This window comes from Periplaneta americana, chromosome 9 (genome assembly GCF_040183065.1).
Source record: "Periplaneta americana isolate PAMFEO1 chromosome 9, P.americana_PAMFEO1_priV1, whole genome shotgun sequence".
Classification (NCBI taxonomy): domain Eukaryota; kingdom Metazoa; phylum Arthropoda; class Insecta; order Blattodea; family Blattidae; genus Periplaneta; species Periplaneta americana.
This window is the reverse complement of record NC_091125.1, coordinates 140,811,602-140,831,620: the sequence shown is the minus strand read 5'-3', so window position 1 is coordinate 140,831,620 and position 20,019 is coordinate 140,811,602. Positions and strand designations below refer to the sequence as shown.

Sequence of the window (20,019 nt, the reverse complement as noted above, 5' to 3'; positions counted from 1 at the left end):
TGTCATTTATATTTGTTACTGTTGCTCCATGATATTTGAATTTTTCCACCTCTTCGAAGGATAAATCTCCAATTTTTATATTTCCATTTCGTACAATATTCTGGTCACGAGACATAATCATATACTTTGTCTTTTCGGGATTTACTTCCAAACCGATCGCTCTACTTGCTTCAAGTAAAATTTCCGTGTTTTCCCTAATCGTTTGTGTATTTTCTCCTAACATATTCACGTCATCCGCATAGACAAGAAGCTGATGTAACCCGTTCAATTCCAAACCCTGCCTGTTATCCTGAACTTTCCTAATGGCATATTCTAGAGCGAAGTTAAAAAGTAAAGGTGATAGTGCATCTCCTTGCTTTAGCCCGCAGTGAATTGGAAAAGCATTAGATAGAAACTGACCTATACGGACTCTGCTGTACGTTTCACTGAGACACATTTTAATTAATCGAACTAATTTCTTGGGAATACCAAATTCAATAAGAATAGTAATACAATTTTCCTCCATGTAAAAAGAAGATAAAAAATAATCCTACTACATCTCTACTACTAAAACACCACCAGTCAAAAAATACTTATTGGACGTCGACTTCAGCTGGATCCTTATTACAGACTTTTTTAATCTTAGTAATATCCACAGACAATGTAATCAGGAATAATAAAATTGTATTTTCTACATAGGGAAGTAAAAAAGATAGGCTATTAATAAATCGTGATAGAATGCTGTATTTGATATTAATTTAATGAATGTTTACTTAACAAGCACACATTTTAGTGACATTAAATTTAATTTATTAGTGCAAACTGGGACACCGGTATCGGTAGCTGTAATAATGTCAGGTTTTTAGCTTTTAATTTTAGTTATCGCCTCATTTTATTTTCAGATAAATTAGATGAATTTTTATTCAGTAGTCAATCATAATTTTCCAAACATTTACGAATTCGTTACAAACTTTCAGGGATGATGGCGAAGAGTACATGTATCAATTTGAGTTAAGGAACCATGGTCCGGAAATGACTGAGTCGAAAGTTATAAGCAAAAATAGTTGTGTGGAAATGGAATTGTAATTTGGCACCACGTGCCCTCCTTCCCTTAACCTTTGGAACAGTCGTGGAAAAATGGTATAGGCCGGATGTCTCCTACGTGGGTACTTGTCCCGATACAATCTGTGAGCTTGTCTACTGCTCCCATTGGCTCATCCGTATTCGGAAATCAGGTCTGTTTATTCCGCTCTCGTGTACTCCTCCATTTCACTAGGACTGATCGACTGGACATTGCAACTTGTACACATACACTGCTGTCTACAGACGTGCATATCAGGACCGACCATGTCCGTTACACATTACGCTATCTGCATTGCTTTAGTGTAGTTTCCTGTCCCCATCCCTCAGACAGCGCACTGAATGGAATACTGTAAGTAGACAACGTAAACAACGTCAGATGAATACAGTATGTGTAAGATGTACAGATAAATACACATAAATAAGGTGTACAGATGAATAAAATTATTTCATTTCCACACAACTATTTTTGCTTGTAACTTTCGACTCAGTCATTTCCGGACCAGGGTTCCTTATCTCAAAATTGATACATGTGCCCTTCGCCATTCATCCCTGAAAGTTTGTAACACCACCTCGGAAACACCCTGTATATATATATTTTTTTTTAAATTATTCTTTGATTTTTCCTCTTTAAAATAATGTGTTATGTGACTATGTTAAAATTATTTATTGCCATATTCGTTTTCCTAAGGAGGAGGCATAGCATATGTAGATATGTCTTAGACGATTATTTTCCGTAAGTTTAGTTATTTTTTGTCTCGCAAAATAAATTTTTCTCGTTTTATATTTAAACTAGAACCTTTAAATTTTCAGTAATTGTTTATTCGGATGTTTTAATTGTACTGAAACAATGTTTTTGAAATGTGTTAAATTTTGGAGATGTTATAGGGCGTAATATACTGAAAATCGTTAAAAATGTACGAATGGGGAAATAGTAATTTATATGAGACTTAAGTAAGATTTTTATTCATGAGTGGAAAATTTATCTCCTTAGACTTCAATTTCCACGAATGAATAAAATCTATCAAGTCTCGTGTTGCAGACAATATTTTTTCCACTACTAATACGAAATTAATATTTTTGTGGAAATAATTTTAATTGAAATTAAATATTAGACTCATTTGTTACCGTTTGATTGAAAGAAAAATGTAGTACATGGTTAGTTCAACTAAATATCATGTACAGTTGGCCATGACTTAAAAATATAGTAATGAAGATGACAATGTCAGTCGTGTTGGATACAGAATAGATAAATATAAAATTTTTGTTCTTTGGAAGCAAAATATCGTGTAAAGAAGTTTTCTTAGAGGATGAAGTCCTTAATATCGCCAAAGCGGCTATGTCCACGTTAGTTCCGCATAAAACTGCATCTATTTATCGGAAAGGATATAAGTTATTTTGTGAGTGGCGATAATGTAGGAACGTGAAAGGCGTTAACGAAGAAATCATAATATTGGCGCACCTTTCAGAAAAATTGAAAAAAGAAAAAGTAAGGGCTCTTGCTTGTGGTATTGTACTCAATGCTAAAGAAGACAATTTGTGTGAATGAGAACGTTGATATTGGAAGGTGAGTATTACAGTAGTACTATGAATATTAGATTATGGCATGGTCGTAATAGTGTTATTTACAGTCGGCCTCGGTATCGTACGTGGAATAGCGCTGGCCTTTTATGCTTGAGGTTGCGGGTTCGATCCCGGCCCAAGTCGATGGCATTTAAATGTGTTTAAAAGCGACAGGCTCGTATCAGTAGATTTACTGACATGTAAAAGAACTCCTGCGGGACAAAATTTCGGCACACCGGCGACGTTGATATAACCTCTGCAGTTGCGAGCGTCGTTAATAATCTTTTTTTTTTTTTTTTTACATCGCAAAGTTAAGGCTTTTTTTGAAGATTGATTCAGATGGTTTCAAATCAAAAATAAATTACAGCTTTTGTTAACCCTTAAATTCACAAAGTATCCTATAGGATACAACAGGTTAATATATGCTATAATTTTAATAGAACAATAGGAAAAATTGATAGGAAAATTAAATAACCAAAATTACACAATACTATAATATTGTACAACATATAAAATATGGATACTACGATAGTTGTTTTCTTTACAGTCCGACACGGTTTAATAAACTAGTGTGAGAAATGAAGTTTTATCAATTTAAGGGTTTTATATAAAACAACCAAAGCATCCATGGAACGAACACACAAAACATGCATATTTTGCGCTTTTCTACCTATTATTATATAAAACAACCATCATAGCAATTCGAAGCAACAATAAACTTTCACAGTGGCGACCCATTTATAGTGGAGTACGACAAGGCTGTGGCCTTTCACCACTTCTGTTTATTATATATATATAAATAGAATCATTCAAGATTGGCGACAGACACGACATGGATTTATTCCAATTAATCGAAATTTGCAGCTTGATGCTTTACTTTTCGCTGATGATTTAGTTCTCATGGCATCAACTGAAGATGATTTACAATATTCAATACACAATTTAAATAAGGTCAGTGAAAAATATAACATGGAAATTAATATTGAAAAATCGAAAATCTTGTCATTTTGTGGGAAATTCCCTGTACCAAGTAAAATCTCTTTGAATAATAAAATAATAGAAAGAGTAAATACCTTCACTTATCTTGGCTATACACTATCACCTTATGATGAAGTAGATATTGCTGAAAAAATATGTAAATATAATAAAACAATGGGGATCATTAATAAAATCATGAAACCCTCACTAGTACAAAGACACACAAGAATAAGCTTGTATAAAACCTTAGCACAGCCAGTATTAAGCTATGGTAGCGAAGCGTGGACTGTGAAGAATAAAGATGTCAGTAGAATAACAGCACGTGAGATGAGGTTTATGAGAGCAACAGCTGGATATACTCGCTGGGATCATAAAAAAAATGAGGACCTAATGCAAGAACTTCAAATAGAACCCATTATGCAGTTCATCAGCAAATATCAACTTCAGTGGAAGGGTCATCTCGAACGAATGAATCGATGCAGAATTCCAAAAGCACTGCTTCATTACCATCCATATGGCAAAAGATCTCTAGGCCGTCCAAAGAAGAGATGGACTGAAAATTCTAGTTTGAGACCGTAACAGGCCACTTGGCCTAATAGTTGTTAGGAAGATGATGATGATGATGATGATATTTATCTAAACGATAACAGCTCCCTGTATTAACAGGCTGCCACAGAGACAGAACATATTGTGCAATAGGCAGTTGGAAGTATAAATAATATACATATGTTTAAGTTGAAGGGAGTCTTACAACAACGACAAGAAATGACTGAATAAATAAGTAGCTACTAATTAATTAGTTGAAGATCATTGTTGACCGTAGAGATGTTTCGGAGTATAAATATTGATCCTCTCAGAGCTGCAAGAACGATGTCATCAATTGCCTTCCTCTGTAGGCCGAAACGTTGCCAGGTCTGGAAGAAGAAACCGGGAATAGTTCCGCGCGCTCCAACCATAAGGCCTATTACTTCAATTTGTTGTAGACCATATTTGTCCATGAAATATGGAACGGTACGTACATAGATGTCGTTTTTTTCCCTATTTACATCTTCAGGTTGGCTCTTTTGTTTTTCAAATCTAACGGTGGGATCGATGATGTAGCTATTGTTGTTATTTGGCGGGATGGCAATCATGTCTATTCTTCTTGTACTGCCATTGTCTGCCAGTCCGTGAACTTCTTCGAACACTTGAAAATTTATTGATCTAAACTGTTCGGCGATCATCGAACGAATTCTATGGTGTCGTGAGTTACGAAGTACTTCACCGTGCGGACAAGAGCCCAGGACATGTGCAAGACTTCATTGATCAGCCATACATAGTACTGATGATAAATCTGAAACAATTCGATATCTGGGAGTTGATTTTCGCGACAAAATATTCTTAGATAAAAAGAAAATTATAACAAATTTAACATGTGATCTTAACAGTCTTACACAAACTCCATTACTGAAGCCTGATCAGAAATTGAAGATTGTGAATGAATATATATGGCCTGGGCTCATCTATCCTTTGCAATGTGCTCCACTTGATCAGCTCCCTGACAGCTTCCTTAAAGATCTGGATAAAGTAATTAGAAGTGCTTCAAAGAAATGATATCTCTTCCTGATGATACACCTAATGACATGCTATATTCTTCTAAAAAAAGTACGTGGCCTAGGGCTTATTAAGGCTGAATGGGAAGCTAATATTCAGCATTTTAACATCTGTAAACGACTCTCACAAGTCAGTGATGATCATCTCCTTCTTGTCAGGAATCTTGAAGAGGAGAAGAAAACTGCTCTCAAGCGCCTGAAAATTCCTGAAGCCAACATAACACCTCGAACAACTGGAATACATCTACGTGATGAATTGCAAAAGAGATCGTTTGACTCCTGGTGTCAGTTGCCTCATAAGGGGAAAGGTGTAGTCATCTATGAAGAATATCCAAGAGCCAATTCATGGGTCAGCACCAAAAGGAATTTGTCGTCTTCAGAATATATTAATGCAATCAAGATGTCTGCAACCTTACTGCAGTGCGCTCCGTTCCTGGCAGAGCTTTCAGCACGACCCGTTGCCGTCAACCTGGCTGCAACGAGACGGAAACTCTTTGCCACGTGTTGGGCTTTTGTCGGAAAGGAGAGTTATTGCGTAACAACAGGCATCATAGAGTCCGTGGAGCTATCGCCTGTCTTCTTCGGAACAAGGGTTGGGAAGTTCATGAAGAGGTCCACTGTATTTCTGAAGACGACTCTCACAGAAGAGCGGATATAATAGCAATAAACAGGCAACAACAAAAGGCTATTATCATAGATCCAACTATACGCATGGAGAGAGATCTAAACCAAGCTCATCAGGGGCCAATTATGAACCTTGTATTCCCTACCTTAGTGCCAAGTATAACATCCCTCTCTTCAATTGGTCAGTGACAGGTTTATTTTTTGGTGCTCGGAGTTCTTTACCAAAATTTACATATCATTTTTTAAAACAATTATCAATATCATCTTTTGAAATTCAAAAAATCATCTCGCAAATTCTCAAAGATTCCCTGCAGATTATACAATTTCATTTATACCACTCAGAAGGCCTTAAGGATATGCTAATTTTAAATAAAATATTTTTTTATCAGTAGAATTTAGTTATCTTCTAAGATTTTATTTTACAATTGATAATCAATGGTGCTTAATTATTACACTTTATTTTTATAACACTATTCATATTTAATTAATTGTATTTGTTTGCTATTCATTTTCGGATCCTCGTGGTCATCCTTAATTAAGGCCGGATGAGTTTTTCTCTCTCTCTCTTTTGATAATTTTCATAATAAATAAATAAATTTAGCTTCCCTTATGAAAAGGTTGCCAGACCTGACAAAGCGTATTACATACAATTTGGAAACAAACCTAATAGGTAAAACGATATACATTTGAAACGGTTAGGGAATCGAATATAAAAAAAATGTCAGAAAAATTTACACCTAAGTAGCGTTTGTGCTCATTTACAGTTAAGAAAGGGGGGGGGGAAATATCATCAGATAGGTTAGAATGATTTGAATGCCATATACCGCGAGAAAAATAATAGTACGGATTTACTGGAATTGATATCTAAACTAATCAACAGCCATCGGTGAAGATAACTTGAAATTTCCATTATCACTCCCATACAAATGATTTCTCAATATCTGAACCGATCCTTTGAGGGCACTAATGGCTATTTCCTTCACAATGCTGTGTGTTAGGCCCAGGTTTTTACATTTGTTGACAAAGAAGGAGGGTATGGTACCTCGTGCTCCCACCATCAGACCTATTACATCAATGTGGGACAGGCTATATTTATCTTTATAGATCGGGATTGTTGGTTCATAGATCCGTTTCTTTTCACTGTCCACCTCATGCGGTTGAGCTGCATGTGTCTCAAATCTGATGGTGGGATCGAGAATGTATGTATGATGACGATTCATATTTCTTAGAAAAGGTGAATGCTTTCGTAGATATTATAGAGGATAATATTTTGAGCATGATTATTTGTATACATAACCATTTGCATAAGCTATGGTATTGTTAATATGTTTACTGCAATTTGGTACATTGTATAAGTAATTATATGTGTTTGAGTCTTCCTGTATGATAATTTGTCACATTTCCAATTTCTGAGACACTATCATGGAATTGCAGCCTCCTGCATTTATAGGTCTATGTTGCATTTCAGATAGTTTTTGTGATAGACATTTTTGGAGCATGTAGAATTTGTGAATTATTGAAAATCTGTAGATGTTAGTGGTGGTAGTGGTGGTTTCCGATACTAAGACTAAACATGACAATTTCGATAATGTTAATAGGGCTAGAACAGGGATGTCGAACAGCGCTCTCAAACTGTGAAACGATTAATACTGTTTCCTACCGTAGCTGAGCTGAAACGACAGTCAGTCAGCTCGCTGTAGCAGTGTTCTGTACGCAGTGTGTTTATCAACTCTGGCGGCTGGTATGGATATGGAACGACGATTCAATATTTGAGTGGACAGATAAATATTTATTTATCTTAAAGGACGGAAAGGCACATTGCTTAATATGTAGAAAAGAACTAGGATACATTAGCCATTATAATATTAAAAGGCATTTTAATTCTACACGTCATGCTGAAGCTTATGCACCAGGAAAGTTATCCGGTTTCAATCGTGAAAAGGCTGTAGAAGAATTAAAATCAAGATTGAATTCAGAAAACCTTCCATCATCATCGGGTGTCAATAGAATAAGCTTGGTTCGTGCTAGCTACAAAATTTGTGAAATTATTGCAACGGCTTCAAAGCTAGTTCCTAACGGAGAATTTGTGAAAGGCTGTCTCATAGCTGTTGCAAAAGGGATATGTCCGGAATACGTTAATGATTTTAAATCTATATGTTTGTCTCGTAATATTGTTACAGAGCGCGTATCATAAATGGGAGATAACTTGGAGGAACAACTAATAGCAAGAATGAAAACTTTCACTTATTACTCACTATAGCTCTTGGTGAAAGTACCGACCGGAAAGATACGGCGCAGCTAGCTACAGTATATTCATAAGGAGTGTCGATTCAGATTTAAATGTTCATGGAGATCTTGTAGATGTAATTTCACTAAAGGATTGAACTCGAGGAGGAGATATTTTTTAATCTGTAACAAAAACTATGAACAAATTTCAAGTCGCGCTAAAAGTGATTAATTTTATACATCAAAACAGTTTACGTTTCTGAACTTGAAGTTGCACTGCCACAGCATATACACACAAAGCTGATATTTTAAACATCATATTAACAACATTATTATTATTATTATTATTATTATTATTATTATTATTATTATTATTATTTATTTCCGTCACTAACGAACAACATTCATGGAATGACCCAGTAGATAAAACATTATTATTATTATTATTATTATTATTATTATTATTATTATTATTATCATCATCATCATCATAATTCATCCTCATGTAGGCTAAATTCTTTGTTTATCAGAGTTCATCAAGTGCAAATCTAAACTGCGTTCCTAATCAATTGGTAAGATGTATAAAAATTTTCAAAGTACCAGCCGCCGCAGTTTCGCTTTTGTTTACGATCATTCGGCCGGACTGCCTGCTATCTGTGTTCAACCGTTGCACGGTAAGGGAGGAGTGAAGGCTCTGCAGTTCACAGCTAGAGAGCGCTGTTCGACATCCCTGGGCTAGAATAACCACTAGAGATATTAAAATCTACTAGTGAAAGTAAGGTATTGTAAAGGAGGGGACATGAATAATGAAAACATAGACAGTATACATATAGTTTTCTTACCACATGCAGTTAAAGCTATACATATACTTAAGTCTCAATACTTGTTCCCCTCCGCAGGGCGTACCATAATACACAATAGTCTACATAGCTCTTCACTGGTATATTTTCATTGCCCTAGTAATTAGTGTTACTCGTAGGTAAGGTTTCTTTCAACAGATGAGAACTGCTTATTTCAACCAATTGATATCGTTAGAAAATACCTGAGCTTGAGACCCAGTGAGATGCCGAACAAACAATTGTTTCTGGATTATAGGAATAAGAAATGTACTAGGCAGCCTGTAGGTATTAACAGGTTAGGGAAAATGCCCATGAAGATTGCTGAGTTTCTCAAGCTACCAGATCCTTACACAGGGTACTGTTTTCGACGATACTCAGCAAGAATTCTAGCAGAATCGGGAGGTGATATGTTAGATGTAAAAAGATTGGGAGGATGGCGTTCTTCGAGTGTAGCCAAGGGGTATGTCGAGAACACAATGGCAAAAAAAAATTGAAGTGTCGAGGAAATTAGTAAGTGGGACAGTATCTACTAGTAATGCAAATGAAAACATAACAGTACCACATGATGGTAGCAATCTTAATTTCAGTGGAGTGTTTACAAATTATTGTACTTTCAATTTGGGCTCTTTATATTAATTATAGTTGTTATAGTAAATTTTATTTTATTTTCAGCACTATTATGTTCATAGTGTTGGTTTTATTCTGTGTTTAGTCTAGTAATTGTTTTACATTTTAAAAGTATTCCCAGCAGTGAATACAACAAATTTTGTTCACTCTTGCATTAAAGTCAATGTTTAGGTTGCTATGAGCGACTAAACAAAGCCCTCTTTACATACAAGTAGTGGGGGGAAAAACACATTTTTCTGTAAGGAAATAAATTAAAGTAAAACTACTATTTCACGATAAAAAATCAACTTACGTGTACGTGAACCGTAAAAAAAATCATCTGTCCAGCTTCAACAGTTTTCGAGAAAAAAATCCTTACGTAAGATATAATTTCACATTGTCAAGGTAGACAATTCAATATCTCCTTAAGACATTCTTGAAAGACTCGCAACATCTTAAAAGGAGCAATTTCCGACATAACCGACGCTGTAAAGCACCTCGACATTTCCCCCGTTAAAGTAAGTACAGTGCATATCCCTTTCAGTTCTTCAGTAAAAAATCTTGGCATTCACATGGATAATAATCTCAACTGGGACATGCAAATCACAGAAACCTGCAGAAAAGTATATTCTATTATTCATGTGCTAAAAAGAATAAATGTTCATCTTCTCTCTTGCTTAAAAACGTCCCTTGCGCACACCCTTGTATTTCCCTATTTTGACTATGCTGACATTTTACTGACTGACCTTTCCAGCGACAACAAAACGAAACTTCAACGTGCTCATAATTTGTGTGTACGTTTTGTAAGCAATGTTCGTAAATATGATCACATTATCCCATCCCTGGAAGCAATAGGTTGGCTTAAACTAGATAAGAAAAGAAATTTACATTCACTTCTCCTTCTCTTCGAAATCTTGAACTCTTCTATTCCTTCGTACCTGTCGTCTCACTTCACTTACTTTCTTCCCACCACAATCTGAACACACGCTCTCGCCATGAAACAATACTAACAATACCATCCCATCGAACCTCCTCATACTCATCCTCTTTCACAATAGCCCTGCCAAGACTCTGGAATTCGTTACCTGCTAGCATCAGGGACTGTCGAAATAAAATTGAATTCAAACGCAAACTTACCAGGCACTTGGTCAGTAATTGAGACTCGTTCAGACATGGTTTCTTGTAAATAGTTCTCTTAATCTATCACAAAATATTTCAATATCCGGTAATTTCATCACTATAGAATTTTGTTGTTGTAGGTTTAATTTGTAATTTAGTAAATACAAAAATATTCTTTGTTCTTAACTTTTATGATAAAATGTCTAGCTTTCATTAATCAGGTATTCTTGTCGTACTTTAATTATTATTGTAATTGTAAATTTAATATTAATTGTAATCTTATTGTTCATGTTATAGATGTAATCCCCTGGTAGAGGGGCAGAGAAGGCCTGACGGCCTTATCTCTACCAGGTTAAATAAATAAATACAAATACAAATACAAATAAATAGAGGTGATAGGTGTGTGTACCCCGCGCGAGTTCTTGAGGGTTAAATTATCCGGGTTTTGAGCCCTGTATGGCACGTGAAAAGCCAATGCTACAGCCATTCTACCTACGAAGTGCCAGTGAGGCCTTTAGGCAGTGTGAATCGAATTGGTCATTAAAAAGTTGGTACACCACTGATACGTGAAATGACATGCATCGTTGGAAATGGCTGAATTAACCGAATTTAATTCATAATCGTTACATTGGATTCAAATATAAGCGATATACGTAATGATTGTAAATAAGCACCATAAAACAGTTCCACACGTCATGGGAATTATATTTTCATTTACATTAATGACCCACATTTATATTCCATGCATTTAATATCGTAAAGCATTAAGAGAAGGACAAATCACACAATCCTGCGAGATTTTCCAGAGTGGTGCAAAGACTGAAATGAGAAAAATATGTGTATATATCAATACACTATATCAATTATTCTATGTAAAGACGATTATCCTTATTATCCTATTATCGAACATTTTCCAGTCAATATTAAGTTATCTGTCTAAAAAAATTAACGAAGGAAATGGCATTGATTTACAGTAGGCTAAATCAACAGCTTTGTGCTTTTGTTTTGAATAGAGAGACATTAATTTTTCACTAAAAAGTCATATTTACGCAATATTCCCGGATAATGAATATGAACAACATTCATGCCATCAGCATGCAAATTAACGGGAGGAAATGCCAGGGATCGTCCCCTCCTGGAGAATCTGGTGTCCCCTGCTGAAAAGGGACTAATTTGTCCGTGACAAGGACTACATTTATCCCCCTCAGGTGTCTAATGTATAGTTTCCGTATTTTATCAATTTATTTATTTATTTAATTAATTATTTATTTATTTACTTATTTATTTATTTATTTGTTTGTTTGTTTGTTTGTTTGTTTGTTTATTTATTTACCACTGGGGTATTCCCTATCTTGGCATTGAAATCGCCTGCTATTATGGTGTAATCGGATTTGTGCACTTTATCCAATTACTCTTGTAAGTCCTTGTAGAATTCTTCTGTGTCGGCTAAAATTCCATTCGACGGGGCGTATAGATATTAAACTTGCTAAATTTCAGCAACTGTTAAGGATAATCAAATCAACTCTATTAAAGAAAATTCGACCAGAAACAATTTTGAAATTCTATAATGTCATGGCAGTCCCGGCATTATTATATGGATCAGAGACATGGTCATTAACGAAAGGACAACTTCGAAGAATAGAGGCTGCTGAAATACGATTGCTAAGACCTCTTGCAGGATATACTCTTTACGACCATAAAAGGAAGGCTGACATCCGAGCAGAATTCAATATCACCGCCATTACGGACACTATAGAATCTTACCGCAACAACTGGTATGAACATGTATTAAGAATGCCCAACAATAGGTTACCCAAGAGACTATTGGACTATACACCTCATGGAAAAAGACATCGGAAGACCAAGGAAGAGATGGAAAGATCAACTTTCTTCTGGAAGCAGAACAGGCCAGGAGGCCTAATCCAAGACTGTTATTGACGATTTATTTATTTATTTATTTACTTATTTATTTATTGCAACACACAACAGTTACTCTCTTTTCTTTTTAAACATAAAATTGAGCCGGACAACAGTACGAGTCGGCCAAGATTGCTAATTATTATGGGTGTTATTTTTATTTACAATTACAATTTTAATCTTCACTCATGATTGCACCATGGACGAATAAAATAGAAGGCGAAACTGCGGTCAGAACCATCTTACATTTTATGGACCAAGTAACAAGATCACGGCATGGCGCGTCCTCAGGTTGCGGATCGAGGAGACGGCCTCCAGATGTGGAGGGTAGCTGTGAATATACTGAATAAGCAGTCGCGGAGAGCCGATTAGAGTCCACACCTGTGGAGTAACGGTCAGCACGTCTGGCCGCGAAACCAGGTGGCCCGGGTTCGAATCCCGGTCGGGGCAAGTTACCTGGTTGAGATTTTTTCTGGGGTTTTACCTCAACCCAATACGAGCAAATGCTGGGTAACTTTCGGTGCTGGATCCCGGACTCATTTCATCTCATTCAGACGCTAAATAACCAAAGATGTTGATAAAGCGTCGTAAAATAACCTACTAAAAAAGACAGCGGATGAGGGTTGCTCCTCCAGCTTGGGGGTTGGCGAAGGACTAACAACCCATCAGCTTGTTACGGAACCTTCAAATAAGCCTCAGAATGGTTGGGCAGGGCATGTAGCACGTGTGGGTGAATCCAGAAATGTATATAGAGTGTTAGTTGGGAGGCCGGAGGGAAAAAGACCTTTGGGGAGGCCGAGACGTAGACGGGAAGATAATATTAAAATGGATTTGAGGGAGATGGGATATGATAATAGAGACTGGATTAATCTTGCTCAGGATAGGAACCAATGGCGGGTTTATGTGAGGGCGGCAATGAACCTCAGGGTTCCTTAAAAGTCAGTAAGTAAGTAACAAGACCAGCTCCCGACATATTTAATGCAATTTTTGCCGTGTCAAGGATGCTGAAGACATGTATTTGCGCGAAAATATAAAAATCGGCTTTTTCCTGCATCGCAACGATTTCTCCTTAAGATACGGTCACACGTCGCTACTTTTGCAGCGATGCAGTACAAAAAAACTGCGCAACTCTTGTACTGCGACGTGTGAACAACGGTGCAACCCGAAAAGTAGCGGCTGCCGAACCTGCTGCCCGCTACTTTTTCATGCTGCGCGCAACTTAGAAGTAGCGACGTGTGAACAGGGTTCTCAGGGTGCAGCCGCAGCATTTTTGATATCGGTTTTGTTGAAACTTTTGCTGCGGTTGCAACCAGTGTTACCACCCAAATGTGCCAATGATACTTTTATTGCTTGGATATATTTTAATGTTAAAATGTGATGAAAATAAATTATTTGTAACAGTTATTAAATACACAACACAGTCTGAGCATAATTGCTGACGATATAATTCATTTTTTTAATTTTCCGTAGCGTAGTTCCAAACAGGAGGGTTGCCAACATTAATTACGTGAATATACTGTTGGTTATCATTTAAGTATATAGGCGTTTTTAAAAGCTTTATAGTGAAAATAATGTCAATTTCTGAATACTAGATACGACAGAAAAGCAAATAACAGATAAGGAAGCTTTCGCATGAGTTTCTTAATAATGCAAACATAACCACATAATGTATATTGAGAAGTCAACACGGAGATGGAAACCTGCAGCATGACTGCGGCTGCAAAAGTAGCGCCTTGCGTGTGAACAGACTCGCAACCTCCAGTTGCAACTTTTGCAGCACTCGGGTTGCGCAGCACGAAAATTAGCGTGCAGCGCGCTACTTCTGGCTTACGTGTGAACACGACACGCAACTTTTGCAGGTGCAGTACAAAAGTTGCGCAGCAAAAGTAGCGACGTGTGACCGTACCTTTACGCTTCATGTACTGGCAAAGCAAAAATTCGGAACCAATACGAAGAGAAAGAGAAAAACTTGACATGGCGCTGCTTAGTACCGCAGCCAAGCGGCGAAGTGACTCACTCTCTCGGCCAGAGCCTCGTATTCTCCGGCTCTGATTTGCGCCACAGTTCTGCGGTAGTCCCGCGAGGCAGCAGCACCGTACAAGAAGACAGGAACGCTGAGCTCGCTCGCCAACAGATGGCCCAGTTGTTTGGCGTAGCCGACGCATTCTTCCTCAGTCACCCCTCTCACGGGGATGAAAGGACATACGTCCATTGCGCCTACACGAGGATGCTCCCCTGCAACAGACGACAGTATTGCGAGCTGGATAGTGACAATAGTGAGCGGCAATTTATGAAATCATATATTGTTCTACACCAGTGGTGACCAACTAGTGCCTTTTGGGAATTAGATCAATGGCTTTCCCAGAATACGCTATGAAATATTTCATATAAAACAGTTTTTATCTCGAAAAGTAAGTGAAATCGAACTGTTTTGTTTGAAATATCTCAAAGAATAACACCCTAAAATTAATGACATTACTTACGGTTCATTCTGTATATAGCTCCATTTTTAACTCCATATAATAATAATAATAATAATAATAATAATAATAATAATAATAATAATAATAATAATAATAATAATAATAATAATATTATTATTATTATTATTATTATTATTATTATTATTATTATTATTATTATTACACAGTTGCACGCATTGTATTCTTCACCTGACATAATTAGGAACATTAAAGCCAGACGTTTGAGATGGGCAGGACATGTAGCACGTATGGGGGACTCCAGAAATTCATATAGAGTGTTAGTTGGGAGGCCGGAAGGAAAAAGATCTTTGGGGAGGCCAAGACGTAGATGGGAGGATAACATTAAAATGGATTTGAGGGAGGTGGGATATGATGATAGAGAATGGATTAATCTTGCTCAGGATAGGGACCAATGGCGGGCTTATGTGAGGGTGGCAATGAACCTCCGGGTTCCTTAAAAGCCAGTAAGTAAGTATTATTATTATTATTATTATTATTATTATTATTATTATTATTATTATTATTATTATTATTCAGTAACTATCAAACGCTCGGAATTGCACCGAAAAGATCGGACATACAATTTTTTAACGTATGCAACAAGCAAAACTTTAATTTGACCAAAAACTGGAGCCACCTCCTTTTTGCAGGAAGCCCTTCATTTGCTCTCGCATACTGCTGGTGTGCAGTGAAGGGTGGTCTTGCGCAAGAGTGTACCAATGTTTTCAACAATGCCAACGTTTGCCTATCTCTCTCTCTCTCTGTCTTGAGCGCACACAATGCTTCGTAAGAACAGCTTGTATTTTGATCACCATTGTTCTAAATCATTGGTATTCAATCATTTTTGCTACCGGTAGCGTATCCCCAATTTTTTTTTTTTTTTACTTCACACCCCCAAATTACTTTGCAATTATCTAAGAAATAATAAAATACTATGATTGGCTTTTAAGGAACCCGCAGGTTCATTGCCGCCCTCACATAAGCCCGCCATCGGTCCCTATCCTATGCAAGATTAATCCAGTCTCTATCATCATACCCCATCTCCCTCAAATCCATTTTAATATTATCCTCTCATCTACGTCTCGACCACCACAAAGGCCTTTTTCCCTCCGGCCTCCCAACTAACACTCTATATGCATTTCTGGATTCACCCATACGTGCTACATGCCCTGCCCATCTGAGACGTCTGGATTTTATGTTCCTAATTATGTCAGGTGAAGAATACAATGCGTGCAGTTCTGTGTTGTGTAACTTTCTCCATTCTCCTGTAACTTCATTCTTCTTAGCCCCAAATATTTTCCTAAGCACCTTATTCTCAAACACCCTTAACCTATGTTCCTCTCTCAAAGCGAGAGTCCAAGTTGCACAGCCATATAGAACAACCGGTAATATAATTGTTTTATAAATTGTAACTTTCAGACTTTTTGACAGCAGACTAGATGACAGAAGCTTGTCAACCGAATAATAACAGACATTTCCCATATTTATTCTGCATTTAATTTCCTCCCGAGTGCCATTCATATTTGTTACTGTTGCTCCAAGATATTTTAATTTTTCTACCTCTTCGAAGGGTAAGTCTCCAACTTTTATAGTTCCATTTCATACAATATTCTGATCACGAGACATAATCATATAGGCCCACTTAGTCTTTTCGGGAATTACTTCTAGCCTTATCCCTTTACTTGCTTCAAGTAGAATTTCCGCGTTTTCCCTAATCGTTTGTGGATTTTCTCCTAGCATATTCACGTCATCCGCATAGACAAGAAGCTGATGTAACCCGTTCAATTCCAAACCCTCTGTGTTATCCTGAACTTTCCTAATGGCATATTCTAGATCGAAGTTAAAAAGTAAAGGTGATAGTGCATTATTATTATTATTATTATTATTATTATTATTATTATTATTATTATTATTATTCAGTACCTACCAAACGCTCGGATTCGCACCGAAAAGATCGGACATACAATTTTTTAACGTATGCAACAAGCAAAACATTAATTTGACCAAAAACTGGAGCCACCTCCTTTTTACAGGGAGCCCTTCATTATATCTTTTTGGAAAACAGATATTCATTGGCTTTTCTATCAATTTTTTTTGTGGCACATTCCACAAGTTGACTCTCCTTTGTTATACTTTGGCAAGAACTTCTTCACAGTTACAAAGCAGCTGGAATGCCATTCTAAGCATATAAGGATATTCAAAAGTAAGTTCCCATTTTGAAACAGCAGTTTGGTTTCATGAAGGTACCATTACTGTTTAGAATGTTTGGTTTTTTTTTTAATCGATTCTTGTTTCATTGCTATGGTAACTGTGTCACGCTTGTACAAACAATAATTTTTGTTGCTCAGAATACAGAAGGTAACTGTAGAAGAGTAATTTTAATAATTTTTACAATGATTTTACTTTTACCAATGTTACTGTCAGGTGTGGTTTTACGCCACATTTCATAATAGGACCGTATTTCTATGAAGAAATTGAAAATGGACAAACAAAAACAGTGAAGGTAACCGCGCAGCGATATTTTCAAATGTTGCAAGACTTTGCAATACCAGCGTTACAGAATCATGAAATCGAAAACACTGTTTTCCTGAAAGACGGCGCTCCAATTCACATATACAATAATGTAAAAGCACTATTGCGCAGTACATTTGGTGATTGTGTAATTAGTAGGCATTTTCTAAATAGTTGTCCTTCTAGGTCACCAGACATAAATTCAGCTGCCTACTGGTTGTGGGGTTATCTAAAAGAAAAGGTATTTCTTAGTAGACCTACTACACATGAGAACCTGAAACAGTCAATATCGGATGAAAACATCCCTAGGATTGTTCTTACTAATGCCGTTTATAGCATAAAAAACATTTCTTATTGAACAACGCGGTGGTGGTCATATTTAATTTTTTCTTGTTTTAATAAAATCCTATTTCCTTACAAACAAATTGATGTTTTGATTTTTGTGTAATCTAAAAATTTGACAAATTTATTACCATTTCAAAATGGGAACTTACTCTTGAATAACTTTATACAATAAGGGGCAAGCACGTACACGAGTCAACATATTATCACAATCTATTATATACAGTCGCGAAGCTTGAGATGTTTTTTTGCAAATCTCGTGATAAAGCGCTCCAAGTGGTTAGCAACTAGAAACAATAGACTGTCCATGGTCGACTTTGGACTGTGTCGTATTTCTATCGAGTGCTAGCTCGTTGCGTATTTCACATTGATGCTTGTGAAATGTTCGTTTTTGGTTGTAATGAAAATGTTAATGGCTAAAATATAATAATTTGAATAATAATATGGGACAAGGAGGAGACGTTTGTAGTGCTATAAATTGTAGCAACAGTAAGAGAAAGAGGCCAGAGTTATCCTTTTTCCGATTTCCGAAAGAGTCAGAAAGGTTCCTGGGTTTCCACAAGAATGCTGTGCAGAAACAAAACTCTTAATTTTGAAGTTCTTTGTAACTATTAGAATACATTATATCCTTAAACTTCACAATGAAATGTTTCAGTCTAACCGAAAGGGCATTAGATACCAGTTAAAGTTCTGTCACTTAGGCTGCTAAATTTCCAGAGTAATAAAGGTTAGGTCTACTTTTTTTTTCAGAGAATATATTTTTAATTGTAGCTATTAATTTTGTTATTATTTTTATGTGTTATTTTACGAAAGACGTAGAAAAATTAAGTTTGTTTTAATGAAATTTATTGATCACGTTTTATTTTCAATTCTGGTAGGATTATTATTGCTTAGGCCTACTTTTTTTTTCAAAGGACATGTTTTTAATTATAGCTGTTAATTTTGTTATTATTTTTATTTGTTGCTTTACTAGAGACGTAGAAAAAGTCCGTTACAATAAAATTTATTGATCACGTTTTATTTCCAATTCTGGTGTGATTATTATTGCTTAACCTCATCCCACTTTGTTAACTACGTAAGCCTACACTACAAGTACCGGTACACGTAGGTTACTCCATTAATTCATATTTCCATTATTATTGTTGTAAAGGGAAATGCAAATTAATATTTATTGGTTTCATAGTTAATTATCGCTATAATCTTGAATGAGTAAAGCTATTATAGTAAATTTCAGTTCGTTTTGCACAAACAAAAATTATATTAACTTATTTCTTGTAGGTATCTTCGAGTTTATGGTGGAATTTAATATACTTCATTAAAATAATAAATTAACTTTATGCATTTAATATTTCAATAATGGAAGGAAGGTGTTAATTTTTCCAAAAGAACACGACAACGAAAGTGTTTGTCGTCTGCTAGGCGAGAGATCTGCGATGATGAGGAGATAGTAGCGATCCTAGTGGTGGGCAACTACCCATGTTTGCATTTTTACTACATATTGAGCTTCGCGACTGTATATAGTAGACTGTGATATTATGCTGTTGGCACCATTTCTCTCAGAATCGATTTATGCTATCTCGAACGAGGGAAATCGATGTCTGATTTTTTTTTTCATGTGTACGCTGTGTATCATAGCAGCACGTTAAAATCGAGTAATTAAGAAATGACGAAAAAACCGAGACTTTTCGCGTCCCGGGCGCAGTTTATCCGGGATTCTTAATTAAAAACCGTAACTGTTTCGAGAAAACCGGAACGAATGGGATGACGAAAGTTCTTCTTTCACTAGAAACTTCCGAAATGGCCCAGAACCAAATGGACCAAGATCCAACAGAAAGGTTTCCTTTTCTTCACTTTTCCAAATGATTCTGCCAATACGTGGATCCGAAACGTTGGGTGTTTCTGCATGTAATGCTCGGTGCAAGGACCCAAAAGCCTCTCACCGTTTTATTAAAGTTTACATACCTTGACCGAAATTCAGTCCACCTGCTCTGATGGTTCAAAAATTCGTTTTCAGAATTCCATTTCCGGGATATGAAAGCATAAAATCAAAATGGAAAAATGAAAAGTTAGTGCTATGGTCTTGCTACTCCGATCTCTCCGTGCAGAGCAGACAGGGTCATCCACACGTGTCCGACTGGCAGTTGTTCTGCATTGTAAGAG

General features: G+C 36.4%; 1 protein-coding gene across 1 annotated transcript in view; it reads right to left on the bottom strand.

Annotated features, from left to right (window-relative positions):
- LOC138706555 (formimidoyltransferase-cyclodeaminase-like) overlaps window positions 1-20,019 on the bottom strand; it is a 116,567-nt gene that overhangs the window by 73,937 nt on the left and 22,611 nt on the right. Inside the window, exon 3 of the mRNA XM_069836023.1 lies at window positions 14,541-14,758. Coding sequence (XP_069692124.1) covers window positions 14,541-14,758 — 218 coding nt within the window. The remainder of the gene's footprint in view (window positions 1-14,540; window positions 14,759-20,019) is intronic.